The 16735-nt window shown below is 41.6% G+C and overlaps 1 protein-coding gene across 1 annotated transcript in view; it reads left to right on the top strand.

Annotated features, from left to right (window-relative positions):
* LOC122797661 (leucine-rich repeat serine/threonine-protein kinase 2-like) overlaps nucleotides 1–16735 on the top strand; it is a 485842-nt gene that overhangs the window by 378307 nt on the left and 90800 nt on the right. The window contains exon 6 of the mRNA XM_044066201.1: nucleotides 11096–11230. Coding sequence (XP_043922136.1) covers nucleotides 11096–11230 — 135 coding nt within the window. The remainder of the gene's footprint in view (nucleotides 1–11095; nucleotides 11231–16735) is intronic.

Genomic DNA, 16735 nt, shown 5'->3' with positions numbered 1-16735 from the left:
CAGTCCATAGCTTTGCAGACCAAGCTAGTCAGGCTTATAGGGCGATAGTTCCCCGGGGTCCATTGTGGCTCCACCTTTGTGGAGCGGAATAACCGTTGCTGTGCACCACTCTGTGGGCATGTAGCCTGTGGAGAGGCTGAGTTTAAACTGTGTGTTTAGGTGAGGGGGTTAGTTAATCTTTGAGCTCGTGTAGGACGCAGCCTGGGACACCATCCGGTCCCTTTGATGCTGTGTTTTTGGCTTTGGAGAGGGCTGTTTTAACCTGAGTGTCTGTGATTTCAGGGGCACTACATTCTTCTGGTATAGTTATGGGCCCTTTTGGGGGTGAGGGGGGGGTGAAGGTTGCACTGAACCTGTCTGCCAGGATGTTGGCTATATCGGCTGGTTCAGTGTATTTTGTGCCATTCTGCACTAACTCCGAGCAGATCTGAGAATTGCCACTTAGATTCTTGACATAGCTAAAGAATGCCTTGTGGTTATCTTTGGAGTCCATGGCAATTTTTCATTCGAAGCTAGCCTTGGATGATTTTATGAGGGAACGTAGTTTCTTGCTGATACTGATCAGGGATGTCTTCCCTTCTTGGGATTTTACTCTTTTCTGTACTAGTTTCCTCCTCCTATTTTATAGCTTGTTTATGGCAAGGGTTCACCACACTGGTTTCCTTTTCTTGGAGGAGTGAGTCTTGGTTTTGTTTGGGATAGCACGATCCATGCATTTTTGTAGGTGCCCGTAGAGTGCATTAGTAAAGGATTTTGCAGCTTGGACAGCGTTATCCTTTAGCATGGGGGCTTTGAAACTTCCCACCTCAGTCTTAAGTAGTGTGAAGTTTGCTTTTGAAAAGTTTTTCACGGTGGTTTCTTTGACCGGGGGTGGTGGCGAAATGTGGATATCCTGAGTGATTAGTTTATGGTCAGATCTAACCAGCAAGGGGTTGACCTCCGGTGTGGAACACCGGTCGCCCATTTTGGTAATGACCAGATCTAATATGTTGTCACCTTTGGTGGGAGTGTTGACCAGTTGATCCAGGGCGTTTGAGTTTATAAATTCTAGGAAATGTTGGGCAAGGGAGTTTGTACTTGTAGTTCTCCCAGTTAATGTTTGGGTAATTGAAATCACCCAGTATCAGGGTGTTTGGTAGGACCTTTATTTTTCCCAGTGTTTCCAGGAATGCGGAGTGGGGGTCCTGGGCCATGGTGGGTGATCTGTAGCAAGTTATAATTTGAATAGCAGTTTTGCCCGTTGTTAGTTGCACGTGGATGATCTCTGAAACATCGTGCTGCGCCACTAACCTGGAGGTGTGGGTATCCTTAATGAATATGGATACTCCCCCACCTTTTGTATTTCGGTCCGGGTTTTGTGGCCGAAATGTATGGTACGAGTTGTAGCCTGGTAGTACTGCGGTGCTCTCTGGAACCTTAAACCAGGTTTCTGTTACTGCACATATATCGATTTTCTCCATACTAAGGAGTGCCTCAAGTGCATGCATTTTGAGGTTTAGACCTCTGGAGTTGAGCAGCATTACCCACAGTTTTTTGTTACTTTTGCTATTTACGGTGGTGGGTTTGTCTTTTGAGCCTTGCCTAAAAAAGGCACTATGGGGATGGTAAGAGCCTTGGCCAGTATTCGAAAGGCTAAGGGTGACGTGCGCAAGCCGTCTCTAGCGAAGCAGCATGGCTTGTTGAGCATGTCATCCCAGGCTGACAGACACTGCATCCCCTTTGAATGACACCAGAAGCTTAGCCAATTGTTGAAATTGATAATCTTTTCTCTATACTGTGGTATCATTCCTTGGTGAGAGCAGGATGCTACTCAGGGTCAGGGTCATACCGGCCCGGGCTACATGATCAGAGAGCTCCTCCATGTCTCTTTTCATGTAGTCCAGGGAGGTACAGCTCAGGTCATTCACACCAACATGGACAATGACAGAGTCATATTTGTACTTGTTCTGGAATGACCTGAGTGCTTGTGTTATGTGGGAGATCCTGGCACCTGACAGGCAAGTAACAGTAACCTCCTTCTTGTTCAGCCTAGTGAGTGGGATGTCAATGTGCCTGACTGTAGAGTCACCTATTACTAGTATGTTGGGTATGTTATTTTGCCTTAAGGGCTGTGATTGTGTAGCACACTGGTTTTGTGAAGTATGTGTTTCATGGTTTGTGTTGGGTGGAGGTTGCACGCACAAACACACACACACACACACACACACACACACACACACACACACACACACACACACACACACACACACCATTTACAGCCACTTGTATGATTGTACTCTTCAGAATATGAATACATTCATTAATTATAGAAGTAATGGCTCAGCCCTAAGCCCTCTCATTGTCTTAGTTCAAGAATCAAAGACCCAAAAATAAGGAACATTTAGCATATTTCACCAGTTTGCTGCCAGGAATTCTGAATCACAAGGCAGCTCCTGAGAACATTGCCCCCTTCTCAAATCAAGAGATACCGGAGGATGTGAGAAGAAGGAGGTCCTAATGTGGATTTTTTTGCATCTCACCTTTTACAAACTTTTACTGCACTGCTTCTAACTTATGACTAGTTTCATTATTAATCAAAATAAACTTTAAGTCATCAGTGCTTTCCTAACCTCACATTCTTCTCAAATACTTGCCATTACTGAATCTTAACTGAAAGACTCTCACCAGCACTTGCACCATTTTGTTCCAGGTTTTAACCATGTGCAGACGTACACACATACACACACACATCTCTACCTCCAATCTCTGCTGCTATGGAAGACCGCAAAACCTGAACAATATTCTTCCCAAATTGGATAATGTTATATTGCAAGCATCAAGTAATGGTCTTCTGTCAATATGGCAGCAGCAGCGGTGAGTAACTTCATATTTCAGGCAGCAAGCAGTGTTCTTCATCTGATATGGCAGCAGTAATGTACCAGAGAAATTCCGCAACAGGAAGTTTCTCATCTAGTAATGTTATATGTCAGTATGCAACATTCTTCCCTTGATACACTTAGTACTAGCAAAAAAAAAAGCACACTTCCCTGATTTGAACTGCTCCAGGAAGTATCTTTCAGTGACTCAGGTTTGAGCCAGTGAAGGTGACATTTTTGAAGAATGAGAGATAATGTTCTGGAGATCCAATCAGCAGTGAAAGGAAATGAAACTGCAGCAGCTGCCAGGTGGAATCAGTTTCTGGCTTCTTTTTAATGCCAAGGCTGGTCCCCCAGCCAGGACACTAGATATAGATGCGGCCCTGATATAGCAGCTAAGTCTGTAAACACTTTTGGGTCTTTCTTCAGCCTCTCCACTTGGCTGCTTACTTTCATATGTTGTACACTGAATGCAGATTAGCTTATTGTCCAAAATGCAGCAACTCTGTAGTCTATTTGGCTTAATCCCTGCAACATTTGATCTTGTTTATTTTTTTCAGTTGTACATATTGTATTTGCCTTACTTTCTTTATATGTAACACTACTATAGTCTGTATTTGTGAATTTTCTCATCCAGGCTGTGCCTGCAAATGGCCATTTATGATCAGTGCACTATCTTGGTAAATAAATATAAATAAAATAAAATGCTGTTCAGGACTTCACATGCAGATTCTGAACTGTGATACTTGTCTTATCCTGAGCAGCCTACATCCTGTTTCCTCTACATACAGAAAGATAATCTGCTTGTGTCATCTGAGGAGGCAACTCCAGAGCCTATAATACTCAGCCATACATAGGTAATCTTTACAAATGGACACATAATACTCATCATTTTCATAACCTTTGATTATAATGCCAGTCCATTTGATGTCAATGCCCCCCCCCCCAAATAAACAAACAGCTTTTCTTATTGATATACCCAGCAAAAGACACAGCACATGCTATCAAATAGACACACGTTTTTACTTTATAGAAGACTAATTGTATCCAATTCCAGCACTTAAAACATCGAATATCCATCCTTAATGTTTTTGAAGTATGAAGCAAAAGAACATGACTGGTATCCCAAAGCAGAATTTCCACACATTGTCTAGAGAACACTTATCTTTCCACAAAGATATGTCATTCAGTTCTTGTTTGTTATCCTAAAGTTCATACAATGCCCACCCTAGCAAGACAAGGCTGCCAAAATTCACTTATAAATGAGAAACTAACCTAAGGGGTGAACTCATCTCATTAATCTTAATTTTCGCCCCAGCTAAAACTGTTTTAACCCCAGTTTAAAGCAGAACTATTTATTAGCATGATTAGAAATCTTAAACTTCATCAGCTACCTCATTGTTTGTTTGCTTAGTTTCTTCCAGCATCATGTATGCCACATGTCCAAACATATATGGAATTGTAATTATCAGTCATAACTAAATTGTTACAGGTTCAAGAAATGGATGTCTAAAAATTCACCTCAAGAACATTTTCTGGATCTGTTGATTCAAAGAGTTTATAGAACAGTTTCCTGGATTATCTCCTGAAGTGAGTGAACACAACAGTCCTTCTTCCAGACTGGGCCAAGAATGGCTCCCTCTCAGAAGTTTAAGACCCAAAAGAGAAAGCCCATTCTAAATAAAAAATAGATTGCCATTTTGTTCCACACATTGCATGGCAAAATTATGGCATTTGCTGTATCAAAAATAAAACATTTCTGTAGAAGAACTTTATGCCATTCACCTTCTAACATGGAGGTCCTGTTGCCCACACTCCTACTGTTATATACTATCACCAAGGTCAATGTACTTAAAAGTGGGGAGTACTTAGTCATACAACTATTAACTGATTGAAAATAGAGAAAAGAGCTTTTAAGTTTGTTTTCTTAAATGTATATATGGCTAGGTATCTTATGATCTTTGCGATCACTTGCCTAGTATGTACCCATGTTTTCTGGATATATTTTCCTTCATACTTATTTTTACAGTCTTGACATGAGTACAGCATGATGCACAAAGAATACTTATTTGAGATGTATGGCATGCTTTTTGAGTGTTGCAGCAGATATTTCATAAGTTCTCTTGTTTTCATATTGTCTTGCATCCTGGTAACACCATGTGCAAGACTGTACATGATAAAGGCTCAGTGACTATGAAAAATCTAAAAGTATTGAATAATTGGACTCTGGATTATCTGGAATAACAACATGGCAGTTCTTCCAGCCTTTGCAGAATGTTTTTTTTTTTTGTTGGACTCTCTTGTGTTTGCCTCTCATAGCTTGCCATACACCTATCTTGCTCTTTCTTGGATACATACCTCAGAATATGTGTGGAAATTGTTTCAGTGGAACAGTATGAGAACAGTGATCCTATTCCTAGGAATATCATGGAATGTTCTACTTTAAGTTAGTATAGACAGTGTAGTGGTTGTATTATCCATCTGCAGTCCTATTATAACATTCCAAGAAGGATACCTTCAGCTGAGCACACTGGTATAATACTTGAGCAGATCCTGCATGACCTTAAGTTATGAATGAGAGATTGTTTCTTTTGATCATGTCTTTTTGGATAGCTGAATCTCTCTTCACCAGAGGACAGTGCACAGCCCCCCCCCAAACTTATCTGTATGCATCCTCATTTTTTGGCGTTGAAGAGAGATGCTTTCTCTTTTCATTTGATGCAGGTATTTTGTTTCTTTTCCTAATGCAAGACGTGTTGCTAAAAGTCAAAACAGACTGAAACTGAATTTCAGAATCCCCTGCCCCTATATCAAATGGTTCACCCTGCACCTGGAAATCTCTTATTGCCTGTAATTCCTTTGTATTTTTTGTAATGTGGTTGCCTTGACAATAAGCCTTAGTCCTTCACCCAGACCTAAGGACTGTGAATCTTTTGAGTAGGTTCATAGGCGGTTACTAGGCAAATAGCCCTAGGGACTTTACAAGGCTAGCCATGTTATACCCGTGTTCCCTAAATGGCTTTGATTAGATGGTCTTTATTCATGCAGCGAGTATGTGATCAGCACCAACTGCCCCTGTCCACGAGGGACATAGGTGCCACCCCCCGGAGTGAATTTATAGTCTCCCATCCAGTTGTGTAGGTTGTTTTTGAACAGGGTCATTGAGAAGGTCTGCTTCACTTGAATTAGGAGTTTATTCCATAGGAGCAGCAATCTCTGAGAGATACATCTGTCTCTTCAGCATGTTCTGTTAATGTCACAGGCTAGGTTGAGATTCCTGGAATGAGTGACTCTTTTCCCATTTGATTTGTGGATGTACATCATTTCCATTAGGGCAGGGTCAGAGACTGCCCTGTAGGCCAGGCACAAGTCAACTCTCAGCAGCCTGTAAGATACAGTGTACAGTGACAGGGCTTTTAGTCTTTCCATGTTGGTCATGTTTTGGGGGCCCTGAATTTTCTTGGTGAGAAACCACTGTGGTCTCTCCAACCGTTGCATGTGTCTGATGTTGCATGTGTCTGATGAGGTACATGCAAAAGGAAGCATTTGTACTCTATTAGTGGTCTGATGAGAGTTATAACATCCTTAGTCTTGGATGCGATCCCCTTGCTTATGAAATGCGCAACACAGAAGGCTTTCCTTACCAGTATGGACACATGGTGATTGAAGTTTACATTGCTATCAACATGTGTTCCCAAATCTGTCATCACTGGGTTTGAGCTTAGGGGAGGTGTTGACAGTATTGTAATTTGCAGGGTCTTCCTCTTTTCCAAAGGGGATAATAATGCATTTTTTCATGTTTCATTTTAGTCTTTGGCTTTAGCACCACTCGTTTGTCTGTGTTAGCCCCTTTTGTAATAGGTTTGCAATTGTCAGTGAACTTGGTAAGCAACAGGCCATCTACTTTTACCTGGGCTTCTGAGAAATAGATTCCAAACAGTAGAGGGCCCAGCATAGATCCTTGTGGTAGGCCACCAGTAACTGGTCTACTGGTAGAGGTGAAATCCCAAACCTTGACAGTGTGTGTTCTGTCGGTGAGCCAGTTGGTTACCCATCTAGTGATTTATGGGTTAATCCCCATCTGGGAGAGTGTCTCAATGATACCTGGGTGTGGAATTGTGTCAGAAGCCGTGGCTAAGTCAAGATAGACAATATGTACTGTTTTGTCTTCATCCAGGGCTTTGGTGGCATTCTTGAAGAAGTTCACCAGGTTTAATGATCTACCCTTAACAAAGCCAAACTGGGTTGGGTCAAGTGTATGAAGGTCTCCTATGGCCTTGTTGATAAGATCCATGATGATTCTTTCCATGGCCTTGCAGATAAGGCTGGTTAGGCTTCTGGATCTGTAGTTCCCAGGGTTGGTTGATGGACCTCCCTTTGTGCAAGGGGATTACTGTTGCTTTTCTCCACTCTGCTGGAACAAAGCCAGTGCTCAGCCTGAGGTTAAAGAGAATGCCAAGTGGTTCCAGTAGGTCTTGTTTTAGATAGTTTAGTAAGCAGCCTAGGATGTTATCTGGTCCCATAGAGGCCATGTTCTGGCCTTGGAGAGTGCGGATATGACCTGCTGTTTTGAGATACTAGGTAGAGGACTGGTGTCTGATATGCTTTGCGTTATGGCTGGTGGGGACAGGGGGGTGAAGTTTGCATCAAATCTGTCTGCTAGCAGGTTGGCAATTTCCTCAGGTTCAGTATGAGAGGTACTGTCCACTATAAGTTAAGCACATAGTTGGGTGTTCCTGTTTAGATTTTGGATGTAGCTAAAGAATGCCTAATGATTATTGTTAGCTAGGGATGCTAATTTAGGTTTGTAACTGTTATATAACACATTTATACTTGAGGCCCACCAGGGTGGCCTATTATTTTCAAGAAGGGACCTGGTTTTGATCTAATTAGGTCCAGCTGAGTCTATACAGTTGTTTAGGTGATTGTATAGGGTATTTGTGTATTCCTCTGTATAGGAGTCATTGTTGGCTGTGTTAGCAGACTATTTGAAACTTTTTATACCATCGCCTAGTAGGCTGTAGTTTACTTTGTAGAAATTGTTCAGTTTTTTTTCCTCCTGTGGGGGTGTGATGTCTGATTGTTACTTCAAATGAGACAGATTTATGGTTTGACCTTACCAGGGAGGGCAACACTCAATGCAGTGACCCCCCCCATGTTGGTGAATTTTAAGTCTAGGACATTTGTGCCCCTGTTGTGGTGCAGACTAGCTGTTCCAGAACATTTGTGTTGACAAAGTCCAGGAACCTCAGGGTGAGCATGTTTGTGTTCATGTATTTCGCCCAATCGATGGAAGGATAGTTGAAATCTCCCATGACCAAAGTGTTTTGCTGTATAGTGAGTGACGCTAGTAAGTGCAGGTAGGCAGTGTGCTTCTCTTGGTTCATGGTGGGGGAGTTATAGCTAGCAATGATGTGTTAGGATGTTTTAGTTATAGTTAGTTGGACCTGGAGTAGCTCAAGAGAGTCATACTGTTTAACCAGTGTCGAGGTGTATTTGGTTTAGTGAAGATGGATACTTCTCCACATTTGGTTCTTTCATACTCGTTTTGGGGTCTGAACGTGTGGAAGGCGCTGTAGTGTTGCACGGATGGGATGCACTCTGTGGCCTTGAACCACATCTAAGTGACTGCACAGATGTCAGCATTTTCCAAGGTGAGGAGTTTTTCCAGGGAGTGCAGTTTCCTGTTTAGGCTCCTAGCATTAAGCAGCCTAACCGTGAGTTTGTCTCAAGTGGATTCTTATACATTGGAAATTTTGTTGTTTTGACATTCTCTAAAAAAGGCACTATGGGGGAGGCAGGCACCTTTGCCAGTATCAAAAAGCCTAGAAGAGACAGGTGAAGATCATCTCTGGCAAAGCAGTGTGGTCTGTCAACCATGTCTTCCCAGGCTGACAGATGTTGGTGGCTGTGACAATGATTAGTCCCTTATTTTTTTTATTGTTCATCATTGTTGTTCTGAAGTTATGAAAATGTTCCGAAGTGAACTCTTTGCATGGTGGAAACCGTTTTCATTCTTGCTAGCTTGATGCTGTTAATTTAATAAATTTTTTGCAATGCATGTCTTCTTACTCATCTGTAAAGGCATGCGTTTCTATAGTCTCAGACTGCATTCCTACCTCTCTGTTAATGTCCATGTATCCTACTGTCGAAGCTACTTTTGAAGGTGAATGTTGCATTAAAAACCACATATGAATTCATTTATGTATGAAGTTTGAATTTCATAGTAGAGAAACTGGCTTTGCTGTTCTTTAAACTTTCCATCATGAATACCACCACAGTTTTGTGGTGGCTGTGACATCCACAAGAAGGATTTGCAAACAGGCCATATTAAAAAAATATTAATATACATTCTCTACTTGTTTAGACAGGCCATAAGAATTTACCCCACCTGTACACCTGAAGTAGTTTCAGGTGTTTTGAACTAGTCAGTGCGTCTGCCAAATTCTTTCTACAACTGAAGAACATGTAAGAGAGTAACTGTTGAATTCCATGGATGCTGTCCTCTGATTTGCTGAAAATGGCAGGAACAACTAAACCAAAACTGTAAGAACACTGATCAGCTCTCTTCTTCATTTAAGGCAAAAAAAGTTTCCACCATGATCATATGTTACCCAAGTGGTTTGCCGATTGTGTTGCTTTTTTTTTTTTTTTTTTTTTTGTAATAGCAGCTAGAACAAAATTCTGGCTGCTGTTAAGGAATTGCTCTTCCCACTTAATCAACATAATATAAAAATGTTCAGCCAATGATTTTTGTAAAGGTAGAACAAAGGCTTTCATCCGCACCTTTATAAAACACCACAAACTTAATGACCACTCAAGAGAAGGGCAGTGGCTTTAGTGGGTCACTTTTACAGCATATCATGCTTTTGTTCTAATTCATTAGATAGCCAAAATGGCACTGCTTGCTATTCTGATCATTAGTTAACATTGCTGCAAGGGTCCTTTTCAAAGACGAGTAGTGCAATGCTGTGAGGTACTTGGTAGCAACTGATCTTCAAAGGTAGACTCTTACAGCATTAGAAATAATCTTTTGTCTTCTGTTGTGTACTGCATCATGTGTTTTGTATATAGGCCTGGGTGAGCTTACGGTAATGGTTGTTGGTATCTTACCCATAGTTTTTTTGTTCTATACTTACAAGTTTTTCACTTGATTAACTGGAGATGGTAGTAGGTGGTATCAGCTTTGTTTGGAATACAGACCAACTGATAGTGGGTAATCACCAACTCAGAACAGTTGCCACCTCATGACAGGGGAATGTTCATTTGCTGGAAAATCAGGATGGAAGAATGGCTGATAGCTCAACATTTCCATTCATCCTGGACAGATTTTTTTTTTCAAATAAACAAGAACGTGTATGGCTACTTAACACAGAAGTACTATGTTTTCCTCAAGTTACTATAGATAACATTGTCTGTGAGCTGAAGTCCAGTGTTATGCTTACTCAAGGTTCATAGCAAGAGATTTGTTTTTTGTACATTATCTAAACACTCAGGAGCTATCCAGCCTTGTGGGGGGTAGAAAATGAAGTCCTGCCACAGCCAGGATGACCCATGTTTGATTAGAGACTGGGTGAGGGAGGATGAACTTGTACCAGCTTGCTCATCCTTGGGGAGGTGTGGGAGGCTGCTAAATCTGCAGCATTAACAACACCTAGTGGTAGGTGGGTGCATTGCCCACCTGCAGTGACCCCATTGGACAGGAGCTTTCCAGCTAAGCCAGGGAATAGGAGGTGTGTATGGGACCACACACACCTTCTTCTTCCTGACCAAGCACCTCCCACAAATTTGCAAGCAACCTAGGGTAGGCCACTCTGAGGGACAGCTGGCCCACTCTTTACTAAAAGACTATTGCCACTGCAGGAAGGGTTGTGGCTCTTATCACCCTCTTAGAATGAATTAGATAATTTGGTGAAGGTTGTGGGATAATCAGGCAGAGTCCCTCAGAGATTTGGGGAGGGGGGATTCAGATCCTGCAGTTATTGTTTATTTGTCATTGCACTTCGGCTGCTTTGTGATGTCACATACACATTTATAGCTGCAGTAATTATCATTTCTTCAGATTAGAGTTGTAGGTGTGGGATTAGAGTCTCATGTAACTTTCTGACTTGTCCAGTTCATTAAAGATTTTTGTTGTATGCACACTGTTTTTTTTCTTTGCATTCTCTCTCTTACTCTGAGACTGTTTATTAACACAGAAAAAAACAAGTACAGCAAACAAATATGACATTTTTTTGTAGTTTCAGATGCACAGCTTGTTGAATTTGTGGAAAGTAAAGATCATGCTGTAATTTTAAATGCACTAAACCAGTTTCAGCACTCTGAAGATATTGTCCTGAATGCACTTGGAGCTGTCCTTCCTTTGGCTAGTCCATGTAAGTGACCCTTCTATTTTCATTTGCTGTTGTGATCTTAGCTAAACAAGGAGGAAAAGTTAGCATTATGAGTTCATTTGCACCATTTCATCAGTCACAGTAACAGTAGAAGAATAATTGTTGCTATTATATATGAAGTAGCTTTAGTAATACCAGCAGTCTCAAAAAATGGATAAAATCTCAGCCACTGGAAAAATGTCAGTATTGATATTTATACGAATGAGACAGGAAGGGGCAGTACAGAAGAAGAATGTATACTAAGGAGTGCTGGTGTCCACAGTGCAGGCAAAAAGCGTTGTAAATTGTTGGTTTTATCTAATAAACACTGCACTGATATTGTAGTAGAAACACAGATGCTGGATGGAGGGGAGTGTAAGCATATTGAATGACACACTTTATTGGAGATAAGAGTATAAAACCAGAAGAAGTTTTTATCCCTCTGTCTGAGAAGGAGTCAAAGCAATGGAAGGTAGTAGTAAACAAGAAGGGGTAGAGGTATTGTCCTGTCATAATGGAACAGGAACTGGCAGCTAAGGTAACACAGAGGTCATATGCAGAATCTTCCTCATGGGGAGAAAAAAATTATGAACGTAATGCAAGGCAGTGTTCAGGATAGATGTTAATATGGTGGATGTTGCTCATGGCAGCTGGAATGCAGTTTAACCAAAGGGCAGTATCATTCTTGGTGCAGTACAAAGGGCCAGGCTATAGGCAGTGTGACAGCCTTTTCAAGACAGAGATTCCTTGTGTTTGGAGGTGGTAAAGAAGAGAAAGGATCTCATATCTAGAAAATGACTGCCATCTGGGGTCAAATAATCACTAAAGAGTGTGATTTACTATCATTTTAACTGTAAAGTTAGGCAAGTGTCTTTTTTGGGATGGGTCGTATTAGTAAATTGTGACATTTGGATTATGTTTACCTTATTTGCGTCTTGGCCTGGTTCATTTCATCAGTAGTACTGTATTCACTATGAAAGCCTTAGTTATTCCATGGAAACTTTGTAGGTGTGCAAGGCACTCAGAAGTAGTCAGCATTCCTTGGAGCTTTCTTCAGGTCTTGCTTCTTTTTTTAGTGTTTCACAATCTGCACTATTGTTAATGTAATTTCATTTGAGCAGTGATTCATGCTATTTTGTCATTTATTATTTTTTCAGAAATCCTCAGTCAAACTGTGAACAAATAAATTATTTGATTGCAGTACACTAGTGACAGTAGTTTAGTTGCAATTTTCTAGGCTTATGAATGTTTTTATTGTTTAGCTTCTTTAAAGTTGGAAAATAGGGAGTTGAAAAATACTAACAGAACAACAAGGATAAAGTCATTCAATTCAGAAAGATGAATTATCAAAAGAAGCAGTAAAGGAACTGAAAAAATGGAACTCTTCCAGTTTCCTGAAGAGGATGCTATTTCTCAAACAACTCAAGTTTTCCTCACCAGCCTTGGGTCTAGCAATAACACCATTGGAACAGTCTATTTGATAGTTATGTGGGTGTCCTATGAGTTTGTGCTGGATCTAGGGGTTCCATTGATGGATGAGCCTAGAATTTAACCACACCTTCATCAGCCTAGACCTGTTTCTTCACCAAATTTAGCCTCTACAGTGATTGAGTATTTTAACATTGTACAGGCAACCACATTCAAGCAAGACCATTGGATAGTCTGTGTCTTGAGAACAGAAAGGTGAATTTTTTGCATGTACCTGCAAGGGTTACAAAATGGAAAACGGAAAAGTGCACTCTCCCTTCAGAGGCATAGCGATGATGAAGATTCTTGTCTAAGAGAGATTTTCTTTTTCTCAGGAATCTGGTAAAGTGAGAGTTCTGTCCTTCAGTCTTTAGTGTCTCCACTGGAAGACATTTCTGTTGGGCCTACCTTGAATTGTATGGGTATATTTTTCTTCCTGCCTGTTGAGAACCCAACTTCTCCTTTAAAGATAGAAAGAGGTAATGAAGGTTTCCAATGGAAAGTGGACTGTGTTTCTACTTTTTCTAATGTTTAAGGGTATTTAAACAGCAGATGGTCTCCTGATTGCATTTTGCTGCACCCAAGAAACCTGGCAGGATATGAAATTTATATCACACACAAGCAATATCTTGCTATTTTTTTACATGTAAAAAGAATGGACAAACTGTCACTCTTACAACTTCCTTTTGATAAGGTTTAGAGAGTACTAGATAAACCTGGGAGAAAAATTACACATCTAAAACATTAGCTATTTGGGCACTTGAAGTTCTAAGGATTGTATTTGTAATTCTTGAAATAATGGAACTGAAACTGCAACTTAGAGCGAATATACACTAAGTCTGAGGTTGTGGTATGGCCTTATATTAACCCCAGTGCAAGGCACAGTAGGCTCAGAGTTAGTTTGTATAAGTAGCAGGGGAGAGGCTGCAGGGGGTCTAAACATTGTTGCAGAAAACATTTTACAGGTTGAAAATTAGGTTTCAGAATTTGCTGTTTTAGAAGAAGAATAAGGTTTGTCTTGGTATGTTTTTTTTTAAGTGTTGAGGTTTTGCAGGATCATGTTGTGCACTTCTGATCGGCAACTTTATTATTTAATCAAGCTAGTTTTTGAACAGATTCAGGAAAACTTAAATTATCTTCCTAGTAGTAATGTTTTCTCTTTTTTAGGTCCCCCAATACCCAGCTTCCATGCCGGGCCTACCAGCTACTCTCCAATCCTCCCCTAGGTGTTTTTTTTTTTTTTTTTTGCTGTGGCTGGTCATGGATCCTAAGGGTGTCCTTGGGGCTCAGCTTGTCTGTACTTCCATCTGGTGGGGGTGTGTGACCTTTTCACTTCCCTTCCCCCTTATGTCTGATGGGAACTCCCCTCTTTGGAACAGCCCCCCCCCCCCTTAGGAAGCTTGTCAATAAGCTTCCTCCCACCAGAGATGGACACAACCATCCTTTCTTGCAGTTGCATGAGACGCTAATTTAACCCAGGTCAGCTGCTTCTGTAGTTAGAGCTTTATCATGTATGCCACTGGAGTGGCCTTCTTGGGAGTAATGTTATCAGTAGAATAAAAAAGTTGGTGGCTACAGTAAATGGCATTCAAACACTGAAATCTGCTTATAATATGTTGATGCTAAATCAAGGGCTAGCATGTCAGGGGTTGCCTCAAGAAGCTTCGCGTGGTTTAAAGTGGAGTCTTGTTTTGAAGTTTTCAGGTATAAATTACTTAATGCTTCTATGATGCAAGAATTTTTAATTGCCCGACTAACAGATGATATTGTTGTGGATCAAGAAAACAAAGGTCAGACTAGAACTTCTTCTACATAATGTATGTACCTCCTACTTCTCTGTAACAAAATATTTATACTTCCAGTTCATCGGCAAAGGTATAACAAAGAAAAACAGTCCTGTAATAATTAAAGTTCTGCAGGAAAAGGAAGCAGCAACCAAAGAAAGACCTAAATGACTGCTACTTCTCTGTTACCCATTCTTCTTTCCCAGTTCCTCAAGGAGGATAATGTCAGAGTTGTCTTTCTGTTTGGTAACAAATTACTGCTGACATTTGAAGTTTGCAGAGAATTCAAAAGGTTATGTTATATAATTTCTTCATATGCCATAAATGCTGCTTGTTCCACACCATCAACAAGTACAGAAAGCTTAACAAGTAATTTATCAGTTGCCTTAAGTAAGTATAGAAGATACATGACAGAGTTCAAGACTTTTATTCCACACTATTTCTAGTAACAAAAAAGAAACATCCTCAATACCAATTTTATAGTTATCAAATCTGAATAAGTTTATAAATATGCAATGTTTGAAGATGGTGAGTCTGAAAACAGTAAATCCGAACTTGTTGTCTTCATTTGATTTTCAACCTGCAGGTTTCGCATCTGTCCTCAGATCTGACTCAGCCATATATTCCAGCCTTGGAGCCAAAAGCTGAGCTCCTTCTCACTACCCATAATGCCTCACTCTACCTTCATCCCCCAAATATCATTTGCCACTCATTTGAACAGCTGTGGGGTCTGTCACTGAGCTCCCTCCAGCCTATCTAAGCATTTTTTGGATGCTGTAAGTGTTTCGTTTTGAATATTTTTCTCTGTTTTCATGTTCTTTGCTTCTCCTACCCTTAGTAATAAGAAAAAAATATACATAAAGTTTTTTTTAATCAGCTGGTAGTTCAGGGGGCTGATAGCTTAGGCCTTCCTATCTCTTTACTTCCTTCTCCTCTTTCTCTTTTTCTTCCTGCTGTGGCTGTTTATAAGACAGCAGGCTTTAGAAAATGCACAGAGTGTGGGCATAAGCTCCCTCTCTCTAGTGGCCACACTCTATGTTTAATCTACTTAGGGGCGGCCCAACTAGATACCTCCTGTTCTATCTGCACAGGCTTTACTAGCATGTGCTGATAAACAGGAGGAATAAATTAATCCTCAAGGGTTTTATCCCTTCTTCCTCTCCCCCCCTCCCCACACATACACACACACTTTGGAATCCACTTCAGGGCCTCAAACCATCACCAAGAAAGTGGCCGAGAAGGGTAAAAATCGGGACAAGTGGAAACAGTCTCCTGACGATGTCTCTGCCTATGCGGGAGAACCTGTGGCAAAGCCCACCCTTCTGCTTCAGCCTCTCCTCGGCCCCGATCCCCTCGTTCTCCCTGGAGCCAGTGGGTCCCTTACCCTAGTCTGGCATTGCCCAAGCACCATGCCAGACTGAGTTGACAGCCTGTTCTGCTAGGTCCTCCTGTAGCCTTTCAGAGTTTGAGGTGGACAGGCTCATGAGGAAATTTTTGAAGGCGCAGACTCAGAAGGGAGTTTTACCTGCTCGGACTCCCCTTGCCTATCTCTCCTTCTCCAATCCGCCCATCGGCATCAGAGCGCTTAGGTCTGAGGATCTCGAGTTTTGAGACATGGGTGCTGGTGGGTACCTGCACCTTGATTTCGACTGTCACCTTGAGCAGTTCTGCTCCAGTGTCTTTGGGCCCAGCTGACTCTCTGAGGCATAGCTTCAGAGTCGGGTCCAAGGGGTTGGCTTCAGCAGCCTGTTTTTCTGAGCAGTCCCTTTCCCTCTGCGCTTCGGCTGTTAATAGTTTGGCTCCATCTCCACCTTCGATGCTGAGCACAGCAAGAGTTCACAGAGCTTCGACATCGATGGATCCGGCCTCGAACAAAGTTGCCTTCGGTGTTCGAAATAATAGATAGCGTTCTCTTGGCACCTATGAGATCCTCAACTCTCCCACCTTTGGAACCAACCCCTCTCCCAGCTGAATTGCCCATGCCAGTTCCTTCAACTCGGTGCACCGTGGGGCAGCCTGTTCCAGGAAGCTTTCAGGGGGCTCCCCCGCAGGTGCACCCCGTGTCTTCTGACACCTCCCCGGAGCATCTTCTCGAGGAGGTGCACAGGAAGAATACATGCAAGAAGAGGCACTTGGATTCCCCTTCAGAATCCCTTACAGAAGACACAGATTTGGATGAAGGGGAGGGTTCCCCCAGATCCTCACCTGAGGATGTCTCCTTTGGAAGCATCATGGAGATCCTACTACAGAAAGTTGG

Source organism: Protopterus annectens, chromosome 3.part1 (genome assembly GCF_019279795.1).
Source record: "Protopterus annectens isolate FY-2018-M chromosome 3.part1, PAN1.0, whole genome shotgun sequence".
Classification (NCBI taxonomy): domain Eukaryota; kingdom Metazoa; phylum Chordata; order Ceratodontiformes; family Protopteridae; genus Protopterus; species Protopterus annectens.
The sequence above is the reverse complement of the archived record's forward strand: the minus strand, read 5'-3'. Positions and strand labels throughout refer to the sequence as shown.